This window comes from Lepidochelys kempii, chromosome 1, assembly GCF_965140285.1.
Source record: "Lepidochelys kempii isolate rLepKem1 chromosome 1, rLepKem1.hap1, whole genome shotgun sequence".
NCBI classification, from domain to species: Eukaryota; Metazoa; Chordata; order Testudines; family Cheloniidae; genus Lepidochelys; species Lepidochelys kempii.
Genome location: NC_136380.1, coordinates 119,811,299 through 119,831,010, shown reverse-complemented (window position 1 = coordinate 119,831,010; position 19,712 = coordinate 119,811,299). Strand labels below are relative to the sequence as shown.

At 37.5% G+C, this 19,712-nt stretch overlaps 1 protein-coding gene across 16 annotated transcripts in view; it reads right to left on the bottom strand.

Moving 5' to 3' along the window:
- The window catches only part of REV1 (REV1 DNA directed polymerase), a 95,721-nt gene that overhangs the window by 57,048 nt on the left and 18,961 nt on the right, over positions 1 to 19,712 (bottom strand). For 8 of the 16 annotated variants that reach the window (XR_013636084.1, XM_073352192.2, XM_073352182.2 and 5 more), the window contains 6 exons: positions 19,333 to 19,468; positions 15,432 to 15,600; positions 10,012 to 10,164; positions 7,120 to 7,841; positions 5,312 to 5,419; positions 3,143 to 3,259 (listed from right to left, as the gene is read on the bottom strand). Coding sequence is in view for 15 of the 16 variants with exons in the window: in XM_073352192.2 (XP_073208293.1) it covers positions 3,143 to 3,259; positions 5,312 to 5,419; positions 7,120 to 7,841; positions 10,012 to 10,164; positions 15,432 to 15,600; positions 19,333 to 19,468 (1,405 nt within the window). In the remaining variant the exon portion in view is untranslated. The other 8 variants (XM_073352291.2, XM_078853840.1, XM_073352226.1 and 5 more) reach the window with 8 other exon arrangements.

Below are 19,712 nucleotides of genomic sequence, written 5' to 3'. Positions count from 1 at the left end.
CTTCCTGTGCCCTGGCCTGAGATGTTGTTGTCATCTTGTCTATCTTCATTGGGCTCGTCGACCTTTTCCACAGCGTAGCAGAGCAGATCCCCCCATGAGCTGATGGAGTCACTTCATGTGAAATTCCGGGCAATGCAGAACACATTGTCCTCACTGGAAGGCAAGGTAGAGAATCTCTCATCAAAAGCTGGGAAACTAGACAAATGCATGGTGAATGTGGAGCAACAAATGGAGAAATCAGAGGCCAGGACCCTAAGTCTGTGAAAAAGAAATCGCTGAGAATAAATCTGTGAGTAATATGATAGTTACAACTGCTGCTCTTTAGAATGAAAACTGGAGATACAGGGGTGGAGGGAAAGAAAGACTAAAAATATCCACGTCTTGGACATCCTGGCTACGAAAAGAGACCCCAACCTCTGAATTGGGTGTGTATACTAATCCCTTAGTTTTCGGACATGAATGTTAAAGAAGATATCAACAGAGTGTAATTTCTACCACTCAGGAAACTGCTCCAAATTGACACACAGAGTGAGAAAGACAACAAATTTTAAATTTCAAAGTTATATAGTTTTGGATGAATCCAAAAAAGAAAAAAGAAGTATTTCATAAAGGATCCAAGATTCTACTGATCCTAGATATCTGTCCAGCAATCCAGACCAAAAAGCAGGAACCAGTATCACTGAAGAAGCAATTTGCAAAAGCAGTAGTTGAAGCTGAAGGAATCTGTATCTGGCCAAACTAAGTGAGTCAGAGGAATTTATGTATCTATTTTTTTCAATTTGGAACATTATTTCTAATAAGCAAGTTCTGGAGAAGGCAAGATCAGAGAACAGTTTGGATAGCATGAGGCATCAAACAAATGAAGTTTGCTCTATACAGGAGAATCGGTGTAAAAATGAATTTAAATAAAAAGAATACTCGGGCCCAATTTTCTTCTCATTTACACAAGTATATCCCCAACAGGTTGTACATGTTTAACAGAGCACAATTTGGCCCTTTGGGTTTTTGATATCTTTAGAAAATAGATTTAAGTTTGTTTCACATGGGCCTATATGCCTACTGGACCATATTTACATGCAGTGCACAGCATAGTTTGTTCCTGCTGTGAAGTGCTTCATGTACACTATCTAGGATGTAGCAAAGTTAGAGTTAGTTAGCAGTACCACCTTTTCAATTAATGCTAAAAAGTAATACTCAATCACTAAATTCATTTTGTTCTCCTCAAGACGACAATCTGATACTTTTAATGAAAATCTATAATAGTCTCTCTTGATATAAGTTTGCTAAGTTGAGATAAAATTAATAAAAAGAGACTTTTTAAAAATGTAATGAACCTGTAGTTAATAAGATACATACTTTAAAAAGAGTGCCAGGGAGGGAAAAAAACAAAACAAAACAAAACACCACACCTTTTGGCAAACTACAGGCTGCGCAGGAAGAAAGAAAGAGCTGCCTGCCAGCAAGGGAGGATGCTGAAGTAAAAGGTCTGAATGTGCGCACTTCCAGAAAAAGCTGCTGCAATAAAGAACAATGAGTTTGTAACATACTGAACCTGAGCTCCAGTGAAACCTTGCACACTGAATATCATAGAAGAGATACTGTGGAATTTGTGTATCATACATAGTATGTTATTCTTAGCTAATCTTCCTCAATTTTATTTAACTAGCTAGCTTTCCAAGACATTTCTAAATTGTAACAAATGACCTTCTTATCAAAATACACTGGCCTGGAAAATGTTGTAGAGTGCCTATGTTTAGAACTATGCTACCAACTGTTCATTGACAAACTGTGCAACAAGGCTAAATCCCTATAAGCAATAACTGCCCTTATTATAAACTACTCAGTCTTACACATGGCACTAGGAATCAATTTGATTAAGTTTGAACATCCTGAAAGGCACTAAGAAAAGGTGGAGCGACAATGGGTTCTATATTTTTTATTTTCTTCCTGTTTTAAACTGTGATTATGCTATTGCAAAACGACAAAGGGCATCTATTACGGAAGATATCTGCTTTCCATTTTTCTTCCAGGATCTGCTTAATTTATTGACATAGCCAACTTTTTACCGTTAATACTACAGAAACAACATAGTTGTGGAAAATCAAACTATTCTAGTCTACCTTGCACATCAACAAAATTACTAACTGTGGTATAAATTCTAATCCAACGCTATTCGTTGATTCTGCTGCTAATGTAAGAAGTGAAAAATAATCTGATTTCCAGAAATCAAGCTGAAATTAAATGATAGTGGTTAGAAACCTCTTTAAACTTCTAAACTGAGAAAAATTAATAAAATAACTGGGAAAATAAATATGAAAAGCTATTTATTTTTAGTGTGTCACTTTTTTCCATAGTAAACATACTTCAGATTGTATGAACACACCTAGTCTTAAATGCTGTCTTACAGTAATTTATTGTTGACACTTGTATATTGCTACTTCAGAACACAAAATGTAATAAAAACAGTTTCTAAAGTACTGTGGGAGAATGAGAAATCTTTAATAATCAACAACAGATGCCTGTCTTTAGAGGGAACAATCCTGATAGTGAGAGGACAGAATTCATTGAATTCTTCAGGGGCTTTCCAGCAACTGAAATATTCTAAAACGAAGCTACATTAAGTCTACAGGTTAAGACATATATAGCTCAAAGACGTATACCTATATCTTAGCAGCCAATTTCTCATCGGTAACATGCTGGTGTTTGTACAGTTCTCCTATGCTTTCTAATAAGTCCTTTTAGCAACCTTAACTTTTGATATTTTGTACTGGATCCTCTGTGATATACTGTTACTCAGGTGCAAATGATCACAGATGGTCTATGTTTATCTTATTTTTCAAACAGGACATACACATTTACCAAAGCACTATACTTTATTCCCAACCCTAACCAAAAAGGAAATAAAAAATAAGTTACCCTAAAATATATGTCCATTCTCAACAAAATTAATTAGCAGAATGTAATGATGGTAAACTATTACAGAAGCAATTTATATTGTTGTCAGAGACCACTATCCTGTCAAACATTAATCTCTCTCTCTAAAGTCAGCTCAGTGAAAAATATTTATCCTTAATTTTTTATAACTTTAAATGAGAGATTCTTCATCAGCACTGTGATTTTAAAATCAGACTCATTTTTGTACCTGCTTTGCCATTCAATATCTTATTCTGGTAATATTGCCATTCCATCTGTGGGTTTGCACCAGGGCGAAGTGGTGCCCTTCCAGCACCTCTGTTGCTTGTAACAGCCACTGGTTTTCCTGTGAAGAATAATTAAGTTAATTAAAGTTCTTATATAATAAATATTTACAACAATAGCACACCAAGGCAAAGTTTCTGACAATGTTTACTTTAATTTTGTTCGCTTCTTTCAACACCATTCTTTCAGTGTTATCTAATCTTCTAGCATTAAGGAAGCAGCAGTTAAGGAAGTGACATGCATTAGAAACAATAGTTTAGTTAACTGGTTACAATCTCATGTCAAAAGGAGGAGAAAAGAGAAATCCTTTGAAACAAACACTAAAAATCCAGCTATGCTAGTTTGCGTATAAGGACTTGCCTAAACAGAAGATGCACAGCCTAACTAGCTATCTGATATTGTACCAATTTAGTCGAACCATTGCAACCTCTATGCATTGCCATCTTACATCAATTTACTTTGCACCTGCCATTTAACTAAAGTAAGCTAATGTAAACGAGGTTTAAACTGGTATAAAACAGTCCACACACAAAGGTGTAACAGTTTAACTAAAATGGTGAAAGACTTGTTAAGTCAGTCATAACTCTATGTTTAGACCAGGTCTAACCACTGACCATTCTGGCCTAACCTTTCCCCATTTTAATCACCTCTGAACTTTTCCATGCTTGTCTCTTTCAGGCTGAATTTTTTTGGAACACTTCAGCACAAACAGTGCAACCACTTCCATGAACAGGTTTAAAGAACAGATTGTATTTTTTTATGTTTGCAAATCTATTTTTAATTTTATATGTATAAATAAAATATTAGAAGCTCTAGCCTCTCTTTCCATAACAGAGATTTGATATTTGGCAGGGAGATAGCCCTGGTGTCAGAGAGGCACCTGCATCCCTATGAAAATACATCCAGATCTGGCAGACTTATAAACTTACAACATTTGCCATTTGCACAGTAGAGCTAACCGGTAAAATCTCTGAACATTCCATCTGCATTGAGCATGCTCACCAGCCTCAGTGAGTATGCTCCCTTGCCTCAATGTCCCTCTGTATGCACTTTCTCCCAGACCCCATAGCAAAAGGTCTGGACAGGTATAGCAGTAGAATATCTTTTGGCCTATGGGAAAGCGTACTGAGCTAGGACCAAGGAGACAAAGAGTTATGTTCTTTCCTTTTCCACTTGACTGCTCTTATTAAGCAAAAGGCCACATATCGCTTACCTTAGAAAACAGGCAAGCATCATTCTGACTATTTACAAATGGGGTACAGAAACAAAAAACAAACAAAAAAATCACATTTGGTATCCACGCTGCCTTTCAAAATGCTTGTGCTAAATCTATATGATTATCTATGCTGTCTGTAACCATGTGACCACTTCCCCTTCCACAGCCAGGACTTAACCCAGGATTTCTGATCCTCAACATTCCTCTGCTCTCTGGCAAACAGTTGCATAAGACACTGGAAAAGATAACTGCATAGTATTACTACCAGTTACTCCTTTAGTTTATCAGGTAGGGATCTGTGCTGTGGATTTACATCTTCTGCAGTCATAGCCTGCTGATGACTCATGCAGGAGAGGTTCAAAATAGTTCCACATATAATTTCTGTTCTTCAAGTTAAGCCCCCCCCAAAGCCTAGGAAATTACATAGGAAAAAATGTTCAAAGACCATTAAGAGTTGCAAAATCAGGCACCCCTAAATTAGGAAATACCTGAATTCAGGTTGCCTATGCTTAATAATAATAAAAGATAAGTCATCCCAACAGGGTTCAGATATAGCCCAGCTCTCCCCCCATTTCTAGTTTTGGAGGGGTTATGTATCTCCGTTTTTCACCTTTTCACACCTTTGGCTGCTGAGAGTGGGGAAAGTATTTTCTTCTTTTCCTTGGTACTAAATGCTGGAAAGAAGGCAGCAAGAATTCCACTCTGTTTCTTCCACATGTATTCACTGAGTGTGGGGCACTGAGCAATATAACCTGGCAATATGAGCAGTGCTCTCATACCATCGGGCAAAGTTATTAGAAGAAAAGCACTCACCAAATCAACTTTCCTTGTTGTCAGCAAGTGCATTTTCAGTACTGTATAAGTGATTTTTGACATTTAAAAATATATGAAACTGACCTTTGAGATCAGGCCTATTTCGAATACCAACTGATACAAAGAAGCAATCCATATCCATGTGCATTATACAGCGCTGATGCTTGGATGAACTTAAGACAGAAACATTACCTGGTATAAACAAATACAAACAGAAATTTTGAAACCTAATTTACAATTTTTGCAGTATTCACGTTAGTCATCAAGGACTGATATAAGACGTTTCCAAACACACCGAAGTTATTTTTATAATATTCCCCACCCAACTATTAAACTGCCTTTAAGGAAAAAATAAATTGTATACTATTCAATGCACTAAAATAATAGAATGCAATATAACAACATTGTGGAAATGTAGCCGTAAGTCTACTAAGTGAGGCATCATACCCCATGATATCCTTTTTATGTTCTCAAAATTAAAATTCTTCACCTTGTTAAAACAAGTCTGTTTCCAGGAGTTTACTATATATACACACTAATAACTAAGTCTTAATATTCACCATGCTAAAATTCAATCTGCAATGGAATGCTTCTTCGGTTTTTGATCAAAGATCAGAGCAGTCATTATCTCTGCACAATCTTCTCTGTTCATTCAAAGTGTTGAATGATTTAAAAACCTTTTCTATAATGGGAATTTCAGTCATCAGTGTACCTACACAGGTGCAAAACCTAGCATAGGAAAGCAAAACAGCTATAAGCTGCAATTTACACTGATGCAGCTTACTCCTGCTTGAATCTGGGGTAAGCTCCATTAGATCAATTGTCACTTATAATAATTTCCCCATGTACACTATAGAATTTGAACTGGTGCAGTTACACTGGTGACTGGCCACCAACCACTGACATTGGAGCAAATCCCAAGTGTGGACAATACCTAACACTCCATCATGAAAAAGTATTTCAGATCAAGAAAACTGAATTGCTTCATTTGTCAAATGGCAAACAATGAGAGGAAATAAACTGTTTTTAAGGCCCTGTTTTCAAACATTTAATCATTTTATCTCATCTATCACCTGTCTTTTTATTTTTTTTAAAGAAAAGTATTGCTCAATATTATACAATTAGGGAAAACAAAGGAATACATAATGACAGTTTGATACCTTAAAGAAATAAAAATCTCTACTAGAAGTAATGGTCTGCCTTTCATCCTTAGTTAATTAGGAAGAATAGTTCTGCATGTTCAAGGAGATATTGCTAAAGATATAAGATGAAAAATAATATTTAGGCTACTACTATACTTTAAATATTTAAGTTCTGGTCATTTTGTTCTTTACATGAATAACTTCAGTATGGCATCTGCATGCACTGCAGCACACTTACAGAGCCAATTTTTGTTCTAGACCAGATGAAGAAGGGTCACAAAGATCCAAGAGCACGTAGCAGTCTTGCTAAAAAATTCTCATTTCGATTATAGATCATTTCCAACTGCTACTCAACTTAGAAATCTTCAGTATGAACTGTAAGAAGTAGCGAGTTAGATTTTCAAAGAAAAATGTAGACCAAATACCTCCTTTGTTTGTATAGATAAAAGTGTTTATCCTCAAGAACCCAAAATAGCTTGGCAATCTCTGGAAGAATTAATTAATAATTCTACAGAAAAGAATTGTATTTACAACTGAATTTCATATTAAGTCACAATTTGCTTTTAAAATTAAAAAATGAAGAAGGCCCTTCAGACGTTCATTTATCAAAATCACATAAGTAGCTATTTCATATAACCTCATAACCTTTTGAATATAGAAAGCTCACATGTTTAATCTTGATCAGCTGCCTATCATAAGACTGAAGAAATAGAGAATCTTTTTAAGTAAAACCGTCAAACAAGTATCTACCTGTGTCAGCTATCATAAGTGCAGACCTGCCCACTTTCAATTTTTTTAACTTTTCCCTTCCCGGAAAGACACCATTGTTTTTTCTCTGCAGGGTATTGACAAATTCTGTCAATTCACACTTCCATGTAGATATGTGATGCAGTCTTGAACGAGAGTAAAAGTCAGAAATAAAACTGCAGTCTAAAGGTTTGGACAATGATGAGGGAGTGGCCTTGCTATGAGTAGGTACTGAAGAAGTGCTTTTTGTGCTTAAAGGCCCCTGAACAGTGGAGTGGTGAGCACCATTTATTTTAGTATTACTGTGCAAAGATGAAGATGAGAATGAATTACTCGTAGTCCTATGTGGGTTCTTTAAAAGATCTGTGTTTTTGTTGCTTTCCTGCAACTGCTGCATAGTGCAGTCTCTAAAGTCAATGATGCCTTTTTCAGTCTTCCCCTTCTCTGGCACAGAGCCTGGAGATAACCTGCTTGCAACTCTATTGCCATAGGGCATCACGCAATCCTGTGTCTGTAAGGCACTGGTAGAATTATGAGCATGTCCATTAAAAATGGCAGTGCTGTCTCTGTGATGCTGAATTCCATTTTGTTTCCTTCCAGAAAAGACCTGCTCCAGCTCCATAAAGCCTAAATCTTCACTTTCTTCTTTCTCTTCCTCACTCCAGCTACTGATGCCATTGGCTTTGATCTCATTTTCAGTCTCATACTTTTTTATTACGCAATTTCTAGAACAGACAAGAAAATGTTATTTAATAACCTTACAAAAAACAAAGATACAGTTCATCAAGAAATAATTTTAAGTGTTTACATATACATATACAAATAACATAGATAATTTAGGGATTCTGAATGCTCACATGCAAACTCCTGCTAGGTTATTAGAGGTAGATGATTATATGACTTTATTACTAAGTTTGAACTATGATCTTTTACCATAAAAAGTCAGTATTTTCGGTACAAAAAGCTTTTGTAGATTCGCTATATTATTATTAATATAAGAGTTAAAGGTCACTCCTGCATTAATCATGCTCTCTCATTAGTAAGGCAACTTTCTCTGGATTTACAGTAAGCTATATTTGACGAAAAACCTTGAGCAACACAGTAATTTGGATTTTTTTTTTTTTGGAATCATAACCATACCTTGGACAGCACTAATAATGTAAGATTGCTGGAAGGGAATATCTTCCATTTTATCCCAAAGATGCAATTTTTACACTCTTTGTATAATAGAAAATGTTAATTGCAAAGATCAAAAACTTATTTCTCCTTTTTGGAGGAAGATTTAGGATAGTTTGTTGAAATCCATCTGGTTTTCTCCTAGCTAAAACTTGTTCCAGATCTATAAACTCAAAATAGTCACAGCTTTTGGAGATTTGTTTTCTTTAAGAAAAACTGTTTGCATGTTATGTATGTATAAAAATAAACAGTAAGTGTTGTCCAGTATATTAGCTGTTTACTTCTTCCTTGATACCGTGAAGACAAAACTTTTACCTCAAAGAGTAATACTATAATAATACCAGTGAATATAAGTGTGATTAAAATTAGACTTTTCAAGAGTTAAGTGGATTCTTGGTCTATAGAAAAACCTAAATACTCCCACAGAAAGCCATTTTAACAAACATTCAAAAGGTGACTGGTAATTAGCTATTTGACATGCAAGTAAAACCAGAAAGCTAATTAGCTGTGATAACAATTCTTCTAAGATTACTGCAATTATAAACTACATTAAACATATCAACAATATTTTGGAATAGCTATGTGTTTGGGAAGCTGTTTCCCAGTGGCACTGACTTAATATAGTCATAGTATACAGTAAGTTTTAAAATTCAGAATGGTTATGTTAGATACTTATGAAAGCCTGGATATTCTTTTCATCCCAAAATTATTACGAACGTAATATTAAACTAGGGTTTAGGTTACTATAATATCACCTACAGATGAATGTAAGCAAAAAAGAAATGTTTCGCATGTACATACAGTAGGAGCTCTTTCATCTGTCACCACTTAATCCTCCTTCAGCACCGCTATGCAGGATTAGATCTACAATCTACTAAAACAAGTATTAACTGACTTTTTTATGTGACATAGAGGAACATAAACTACCATTCTGAATCTGATCTGGGGCCCGTCTAATCCAATATCCTGTCTCAGACTATAGCCAATACCAGATGTGTCAGAGAATTCTGCGAGAGACATTAAAAATGGGCAACTGTGGAATAACCTGTCCATAGGGGGAAATTTTTTCCTAACCCCACTCACTCCCAAATCAGTTAGAGACTGACTTGTATCTACAAGTGGTAGGGTTTATTCCCCTTCCAATTTTGTTCTTTATATTTTTTAAATCCTTTGTAATATATTTCATTTTCCTTATCCATATAAATGTCCACCCTTTGAGTTTTGCTAAATTCTCAGACGGAAAAATGTCCACAGGCTAGTTATGCACTGCAACATTTTGAACTTATTTTTTTCAGCTATATTCATTTATACTTGCTCCAAAACCTTTACCAAAAGAATAATTATCTCAATTTATTATTCTTTTTAAACCAAAGACCTAATTTCAGTATCACTGGTCAGATCCTCTTAATGTGTGCAACACACACTGTTTCCATAGAGCTGTGTGCTATACGCATTGCGTCCTACAGTAGAAACATTATGGAAAAGTGTGGTTCAGGGGTCAAGGCACTGGACTCAAAAAGAGGATAACTATGGGACCCTAGACGACTTATTTCATATCTCTATGCCTCTGATTTTCCATCTGTAAAATGTGGATGACACAACCTCTTTTGTAAAATGCTTTGATAAGTGATATAATGCTATATAAGTATTATCATTTTAAACTGATTACAGCCGACCGATCAACAGCTTTGTCAGTATTAACAGACTGAAAACACTTACACCCTGTTGTTGAGCTCTTTAGCTATATTGCTAGGACCTGGCATAGGATCTTCAGGTTTGCATATGGTACTGAAGTTGAGACCTTTCTGAACACTTGACTGCTTTGTGTAAAGCTGATATGGAATATATGAGAGGAGATGTCCAGCTTTTATGCTGAAACAGAAAAGAAGCGAAAGTTTATCACTCAAGGCTTTCAGAAAAATATGTAAACTAACATTATCTTAGTTATAATAGGCTAATACTTTGATCATTACAATCTGCTGTCTTGCTATACGTGGTTTTGTCTGCAGTCCTTTAACTGTCCATATATTTCAGTTGTGTTATCTGAACCTTTAAAGAGTTGATGTATTGCACCTAAATGGGAAAAATTGTTTTAAATTTTAAAAAAAGTAAGAAGTGCAAGCTATGAAATGAGGATAGAATAAGTAGGATTACAAAAAAATTGATAAATACTTTACACACTCTGAACTGCTAAAAAGAATTTTAATGATTGTTCAAGAAATCTAGAAAGTAAGCATATAAGATGTGAAAGTCACTTTTTTTTATTTGAAGTATAATAGACCAAAATTAAGCACACTTACAATAACTGCTGTACAACTATAGCCAAAAAGGTGCAACAAATATTGATTCATCAGATTTAATCAAAAAAAGCAAGTAGCTTTAAAAGGGGTCAGAACATAAATTTTAGTTTATTGGTCTGATGGACATCAGTACTTCAGTTCCAAATTCTGGACTTTAGGTACTGCATATTCACAATATAATAGAAATGTTATCAATTAATTGTCTCAGATCAATGCTGTGCTGGGAAATCCATTTAACTCTGAACACTGTAACAGACAGATGCACTCCAGAAAAAAAAAAACAAAAAAACAAAAAACATAAAATCAGAGATGAGCATTTCACTAGGATCTGATTCAACTTTAAAGGGTTCCCTCAGCTTCTGCAATTCTACAGGCTCAACTGTCCCATCCTGTAAGGGAATATACTGGTAGGGAAGAGGAGAAAGCCTCCAGAGGTTCTTCTCATGAAGATTTGACATTGATCATTCCAGTTCCATGCTTCTGGTATGCCCTGTCTCTAACCCAATTGCACTGTTAGGCCTTGGAGAAGCTGGTAGCTTCCTCAGGAGCCCTTCTCCTTTAAAGTGGGATCCTGACAACAAAAACCCACCCAGAATGAGATTTTTATCTTTCCTTCCTGATCTCTTTTCGTGGTGGTGAAGGAGATGATGTGCTCCCTTCCTAACCACTACCCCCCACCCTGACCATAGGAAGAGATCTCCATACTGCACTTTGGAACAGAGGTGTTGCTGATGTGGAAGTCCTTTTTACCCCAGGGAGGGGTGAGATACATATGAGAATCAAGTAATCAGACTAGATTCAGAGCTTTTAAAGAGAGGACACACAGAGAGAGATGATTTATCAAAACTATTTATTAACACCTCAATACTTTTTTCTCCATGATATATTTCCTAACTAGCTGAGACTTGTACTCGATTAAGGAACTTGGCAGGGGAAAAAGTCTCTATTGGCTGTCATGTTACAATTAGGGAAGAATGTAAAGGGAGATCATGTTACCCAATTAGAGAAACAAACTAGTTAGCATTTTTAGAGAGAACTGGGAAGGTTTCTAGGGAAAGATGTAATCAAAGCAGCTACAATAGAGAAAGTCCCCGAAACACATGAATTAAATACATTTTGATATATTTATACCACTTAAATGATATTCCTTTATGAATACTGTGAATTAAATGACATTTCAAACCTTTCAGGTATAAAAAATGTTGGTGCAGCAACCAAGCATTTATACTCCTGAAGTATGAAAATTTTTTCATATCATCACATGAACCTGAATAACCCAAAGTGACAGTCACAAAATTATCCTGTCAACTTTGAATACAAACACAGTACTTAATACTGGTATTTTCTATGCTGAGATTTTAGCCATTGGTGTAGCTGCATCAGTCACACACCTATCATTAACACTATTATACTGCATTAACCGCTAAAATCCCAGTGTAGACAAGGCCCCAATGGGTATGTCTAGACTGGCATAAGTCTCAGAGCCCTTGTCTATAGACCTGGTCTCATACTATTGCGGTAAAAACAGCTGCATAGATGCTTGGGGTTGGGCTGAAGCTCAAAGGTCTACACAGATGTTTTTAAAGCCCTAAAGCGAGTCCAAGTCTATAAACCCAGGACCTGAAACTCTCTACCACAAGTTTTAAAATGCAGTCTAGACAGACATGCCAATGACCTCCTGGAGTAATGAATTCCATAGGCTGATTATATGCTTCATAAAACAGTATTTCCTTTTATTATTTCCAAATCAAACTTACAAAATTGCCATGAAAATGTATTGGCCTAGGGACAACATCTATTATCCCACCCTTTATTATTGGGGAATAAAGTGTCTTTTTATTAACTCATGGGGGAGAGGGGAAGGGAACAAACCGTACCTAGCTCTGGGGAAGAGAGGACCAGAATTTTGTGAGGCTATTCAATCCTTTTATTTCCAGTTTCTCCTCCTCCTTGTATTATAGAACGAGATTTAAAAAAAACATAGGACACGTTGTCAATTTCCACTGTGTCCCTAGTAAATATGAATACTGCAATTCCTCTCTAACTTCTCACTTCCAGATGAAATCTCAACTTTTACAATCTATTTTCATATTTAAAACCACTAATCATTTTTGTATCACCATATTCAGGATCTTTATAACCTCTGCTACATCTTTCTTTTGAGATGTTCTCCAGTTTTTCAGACGATGTACCATTAATTTTGTAAAACAAAATTTGTATTACAATACAACATCTATTTCAATGTGCTGAAACATCCTATTTCCTTCAACTGCTGAAATGTTTTGATAACTTCAGCTTGTGTATTGCTTTAAATTTATACCTGATATATTTCATCTGCAATGATGCTCCTCAATTCCTGTGTGTGTTAAAATCTACCTAGAATGTGTCACAACCCCCTGAAGATTTTACTAATCTAAACAATTAAGTTATCAAACTTCAGTTTTCTACTTACTTTCTCTGCCAATTAAGATTCTGATCTTTCAAGGTGCTGCATTCTCAATTCACACTGGAGTCACTAGGTGCCTCAAAGGATCAAGCCGTAATATATTAACAGTCTCAACACTTAATTTCAATGTACTATTAATTGGTCTTTACTATAAAGAACTGTTCATGTTGACTTTTTTTTTAAACACACAACTTAACCAATTTTTAAGCTCGCCATAATATTTCCTTTATCCCATCATTATTTTCTAAGTGTTTCTCATGAGAAGTCTTATTAAAAGCGGTAGAAAAGCCAAGTATATTATGTCCTTCTAGTCAGTATTTTCCATTTCATTACATTTTCCAAAGAACTAATATGTTGGAGAGACATAATATCTCTTAAAGAACTTGAACTGGTTTGACTACACCAGCTTATATTTATTCTAGTATTTTACTTTATGCTTAATTACAAAATAGGAGCAGAGGTTCCCCCTGGAAATTAGGTGAATCTCACCAGACTAATTTCTGGAATCTCTTGACAACATTTTTAAAGACATGTATCATGTTGGCAAATTTCCAACCTTTAAAAAGATGTGGTTAGAATCTCTCTTCTTAGGGGTCTTCACTATTTCCTTTAGAATGATCAGGTTGAATTAGGTTTAGGATTAACTCTGCTTACATCAGATCTTGGAGGCTCTGATCCAAACTGTCAGAGAACACTCACTGATATGTAGATTTGAAGACCAGAAGGGACTATTAGATTACCCAGCCTGACCTGTATATCAAAGGCCATTAAAGTTCATCCAGTTACCCCTGTATTTAAGCCTCATTACTTATTTGACTAAAGCATATTTTCCAGAAAGGCATTCTGTCTTGAAAATAGCAAGAGGTGGAAATGGTAGTTTATTCCACTGGTTAAATCACCCTCACCTGTTCCAAATTAACTACTTATTTCTAATTTGAATTGGTCTCTCTTCACCTTGCAGCCAATAGCTCTTGTTATGACTTTCTCTGCTCTCAGATTAAAGACCACTCCTGCACCCAGTATTTTCTCCTCCATGAAGGTGCCTATACATTAATCAAGTCATCTCTCAATCTTTTTGACAAGATAAACAGACTGAGCTCCTTCTCCAGCCCTTGAATAATTTTTGTGTGCTTTTCTGCATCCTCTCCAATTTTTCAACATACTTTTAAAAATGTGGACACCATAAACAGGGGAAGAGAGGGAAGGGAAGGAACAGGCTTGTCGGTCTGCTGGCCAGAAAATCTCCTGTTAATCTGTTGCCTCCCATCATCCTGTTGAGGGGGAGTCCTGAATCTATAGTCCTCCCAAGAAGTGAGAACATACAGTGAGAACTTCTTGCATAAAACAGGAACTACACAGGACTGAGCTCCCTTCCAGTTGGCATAATATCCAGGGGATTGGGGCTAGCCTCCTAATAGCTAAAGGAAGGCAGAAACAAAGATGGGGGAGGGGGCAAGTAGGCAGAAATAATGAAGCTGGAAGAAGGCGTAGGTCAGTAAAGCAAAATTAGAGTGTTTGGGTGTCCCTTCCACTTTCATCCACTGCACTGCCTGTTCCTCCCTGACTCCCAAGCCAGCGGATAATAGGGAGTGAGGAACCCCTTCCCTACCTTGCATGGGGTCCAAGGAAGATATATGGGACACCGCACTGGGGTTCTTCACTCCCCAGGACTACCTCCTCCATCTCTGAACCCTGACAAGCTTTAATGGGCACTTCAGTGTTCAACAAGCCTATAAGGCATGTCAGCCCAGATGAGCCTGACACACCATCGTACAGGCAGCAGTTGATTAAAAAACCTACTAAGGCTCATGGGTGGCACATCAGGGAGAGGGAACTTTCAGTCCTTATGAGTAAGGCTGCGACTCTTTCATGGAAGTCACGGATTCCGTGACTTTCCAGGACCTCCGTGACTTTGGCAGCTGCAGTGGCTGGTGTGGCTGACCTCAGGGCCGCCCAAGCAGCTGGGGCGGCCCTAGGGCCAGCGGCACCGGCTGCTGCTCCATCGGCCCCAGGCAACTGGTCCCAGGCGCTGCCTCTGAGCAGTGGTCCGGGACCGGCGGTAGCAAGGCCCCATGCCTCCCCCTACCTGGAGTGGTTGGGCCCCGGACTAGAGTGGTGGCAGCAGGGCCACAGGCCACCCCAAATCTGGAAATATTCAAGATTTTTTTTCAAAAATTGCAATTTTTCTAGTGTGTGGTCTGATCAAATAAAAAACAAATTGGATTGTAATAAAAATACAATACTCAATTAAAAATAAAACCATAAATCAATCCTAATACCTTTCAGAACGTAGTTTTTCTAGACATTTTCTTTTTTTAAAGGGAGAAGCCACTCACACTGAAGTGAACCAAATGCAAAATGAAACAGTCAGATCACTATCCTTCTAATTTTACCTTTCTATGATCCATTCTGGTCGAACCACCTTTTCCCCTTTCAGTTCTTTTATTTTGGCATTTGGAAGATTTGTGGCAATGATGTGCGTTGTTTTAGCTCTGGAATAGTACACATGGTATTGGCCACCATGCAACATTATTAACCTCCTTAATTCATCAGCTGAAGGATCTGTAAAATTAACAAAAATCCAACTGTAAAAGTATTCCTGCATGAGAACACTTATGGAACCATGGAAACTCAGAAATCTAAAACCATGGTTGATTACAATGCAAAGCAACGTTTTTCTGAAAATCCACTAATTTCTTGAGAGACTTAAGCCATTTCTTCAAAATACAAGTAAACAAAGCCACCGAAGTTTAGGTAAATTGTCGTTTCTGGAAAGACTGCTTCAAAAACAAAGATTTCATGATCAGGTTAATTTTAAAATGTTAAACAAGGCCCATTTTAAACAAGCATCAACACACAACAAAATCAGATGAATTTCGTCCACATCTTTTGATTGGTATTTTCCCATATGCATTTAATGAAATGCTGTATACAGCCTTGATGGAAAGCAGTTTATTCCTAGGAAGTAAGGAAAATTACTTGCTTATAACTCTTTTTGATATTATCACAGGATTCCTAATTTTGAGATTTCAAGCTCAGGTGGAAAACTCTCTCAAGCTCTTCAGCTTTTGGCTCTCTGAAATAGTAGTAGTTGAGGAAAAGCCCACTCTTTTCTTACATGCACTGACCAACTGCCAATACGTCAGTTCCAGTTAGAACCTGCCCAGTCAATTCCTGAATTGTATAGAAAGAAAGGGATTCCCTAAAAATTAAAAACCAATCATAAAAAACATAACATTTCAGAAATTAAAAGTAAAATTTTTCATGTGTGTAAAACAATAATTATTCTTAAGGAACAGTCAAAAATAAAAGGCTACTACCTCAAAAACATTTTAAAAACCCAAACTGAAACTTCTGAGTTGTAAGGGGAAGGGAGAGGAAGTCTACCTGAAGATATCTTAAAAGAAGAAGAATTATAGGTAATTTTTCCAATCTTTAAAGCAGTGGTTCTCAAGCCAGGGGGTACATCAACTCATCTAGATATTTGTCTAGTTTTACAACAGGCTATATAAAAAGCACTACCAAAGTCAGTACAAACTAAAATTTCATACGACTTGTTTCTACTGCTCTATATACTATACACTGAAATGAAAGTACAATATTTATATTCCAATTGATTTATTATGTAATTGTATGGTAAAAATGAGAAAGTAAGCAATTTTTCAGTAATAGCGTGCTATGACACTTTTGGATTTTTATGTCTGATTTTGTAAGCAAGTAGGTTTTAATAGAGGTGTAACTTAGGAGTATGCAAGACAAATCAGACTCCTGAAAGGGATACAGTTGCCTGGAAAGGTTGAGACCACCGTTTTAAAGAAAACACACACAAAATATTTCAACTAATTGGCCCCATCTACACTAAAAATTGAACCAGTGAGAGTGTACTAAGTGCCAGTGGTGCAGCATGGCCATGCCAGCCATGTTACTTTGATTTTCATTTCTGTTTCAGTTTTGCCTTGTGTAGACACTAGTGCTGCTCACCACTGCAGTTGTACTGTTGAATGGGTACCTATCCCATAATCCCCTGTACAGCTCCCTGAAACAGTGGCTTCTGGAAGATTTCAAAAAGGCTTCTGGATTTCTCTGTGGAACCCAGGAGAAATGTGTGCCTAATTCCTGTATATGAATCTTACAACCCTATTCCCCACAACACATTTACTAACCTAATCACAGACCATTTTATTTTAATAGCCCCTTAAAAGCAACATCTCTCTCTTATTCCTCCTTATTCAATTCATAAGCCACATTGTCTCAGCCATGATGCACTGAAGAGCCCACCCCATCCATCAAAATGTAAATCTGATCATCATACCCCAAGTATCTGCTACCTGACAGTGTGACTGGGATAGTTTGGAAATGCAAAGTTAGGATTATCCTGGGTGCAGAATTAAAAGCTCTTTAAACACTATATAAACATATTGGATTTCCAGATCCCTAAATTCAATTTCAATAATAATTCACATGATAGATGGAAAAACATTTACTGCCAATTATCACAGAATCATAGAAATGAAGGACCGGAAATGACCTCGAGGGTCATCTAGCCACTCCCACTGCGCTGAGGTAGGACCAAGTAAACCTGGACTATCCCTGACAGGTATTTGTTTAATCTGTTTTGAAAAACCTCCAATGACAGGAATTCTACAACCTCCCTTGTAACCTGTTCCACTCCTTAACTAGTCTTACAGTTAGAAAGTGTTTCCTAATATCTAACCTTGCCGCAGATTGAGCTGATTACATCTTTTCCTACCTTCAGTGGACATGGAGAACAACGGATCACAATTATCTTTATAGCAGCCTTTAACATATTTGAAGACTTATTGAATTCCCCCTCTGTCTTCTTTTCTCAAGACTAAATATGCCCTATTTTTTTAACCCTTCGTAGGCCAGGGGTGGGCAAACTATGGCCCAGGGGCCACATCCAGCCCTTCAGATGTTTTAATCCAGTCCTCGAGCTCCTGCTAGGGAACGGGGTCCAGCGTTTGCCCCACTCTATGCGTGCTGTGGCTCCGCATGGCTCCCGGAAGCAAAGGCATATCCCTGCTTCGCCTACTACATATAGGGGCAGCCAGGGAGCTCCGCATGTTGCCCCTGTCCTTCCCATTGGCTGGGAACCATGGCCAATGGGAGCTGCAGGGGCAGCACCTGTGGATGGGGCAGCATGCAGAGCCCCCTGGCCTCACCTCCCGTAGGAGCCAGAGAAGGGACATGCTGCTGCTTCCAGGAGCTGCTTGAGGTAAGTACCGCCCGGAGCCTGCACCCCAGACCCCGTCCCGCACCCCAATCCCCAGACCTGATCCCCCTCCCACCCTCTGAACCCCTCGGTTCCAGCCCAGAGCATCCTCCTGCACCCCCAACCCCTCATCCCTAGCCCCACCCCAGAGCCCCCACCCTCCCCACACACCCCAATGGGCTGCCCCAGCCCAGAGCCCCCTCCCGCTCTCTGAACTCCTCATTTCTGGCCCCACCCCAGAACATGCACCCCCAGCTAGAGCCCTCACCCCCTCCCACATCCCAACCCCCAGTTTCGTGAGCATTCATGGCCTGCCATACAATTTCCATATCCAAATGTGGCCCTCGGGCCAAAAAGTTTGCCCATCCCTGTCATAGGCCCTGTTTTTAAACCTTTTATCATTTTTCTTGCTCTCTTCTGGACTCTCTCCAATTCATCTTGCTTAATAACAATGTCAATACATATAATTAAATGGTGAAAAAATGCTTACATTTGGAACTGAAAAATAAAAACAGATGCCAATATGGAATGTTTCAGTAGCCATTCTGATTTGATGGCTGATGGATATCAATTTAAAGCATCTTTCTTTCTTAAGTAGAGAAAATTATTAGCCCTAAAACGACTAATCAAGTTTCAGTTTTTTAAATTAAGCTTTCTGACTTGAGTGAAAAGACCCATCCAACTTAAGATTTCATTGGGAGTGTTCTGGTAACTCAAACTGTAAGACCAAATTCTGCCGAACTTAGGAAAAAACTCCAGTCTGAGACCCAAGCTTGTAAAAAAGTTTCAAGTGGAACAATATTTTTTGTCACATTATGACTAGTTGAAGAAAATGATTTTGTATAGAAAGCCACCTGAACCTTAACCATAATGTTCCAAGGAACATTTTACAATCATAACTAAAATTTTATTTATACTACTGCAGATTCTTATTCAGCTATACCTATTTAAGGCCTGATTCTCATTTACAATAAGGCTCCTTTACACCTCACCAGCAGTTAAGAGAGGCATTAGTATAAATGAGGATCACTTAATGTTTTGGAGAAAAATGAAAACCTCACCTGTAAAGCCATTGACATAGATGGCAACTCCACTAAAGATATTGGATGATGAAGTTCCATCCTTCTGATGCTGTATAGCCGCATCTGACTGGAATTGATCCTCCAGTTTCTGGACCTTTGCAGACATGTATCCTCCCTAGAATTTAAATAAAAGAGAAGTTTAAACATGAACCAAAGCAATGACGATTTTCACTTTCTGATGCCTAGCTACAAAACAGTCAGTCAGTTTCAACAAAACTGACAACTCAATCAGATATTCCCTCCTGAAAATAGTTGGTATAAATTTGGTTTTCCCTCCTGAAATACATTTTGGATGAACTGCAAAATTCATATGCGGTTTTTCCAAACCATGAGTAATACATTTAATCCAAACTCCTGCT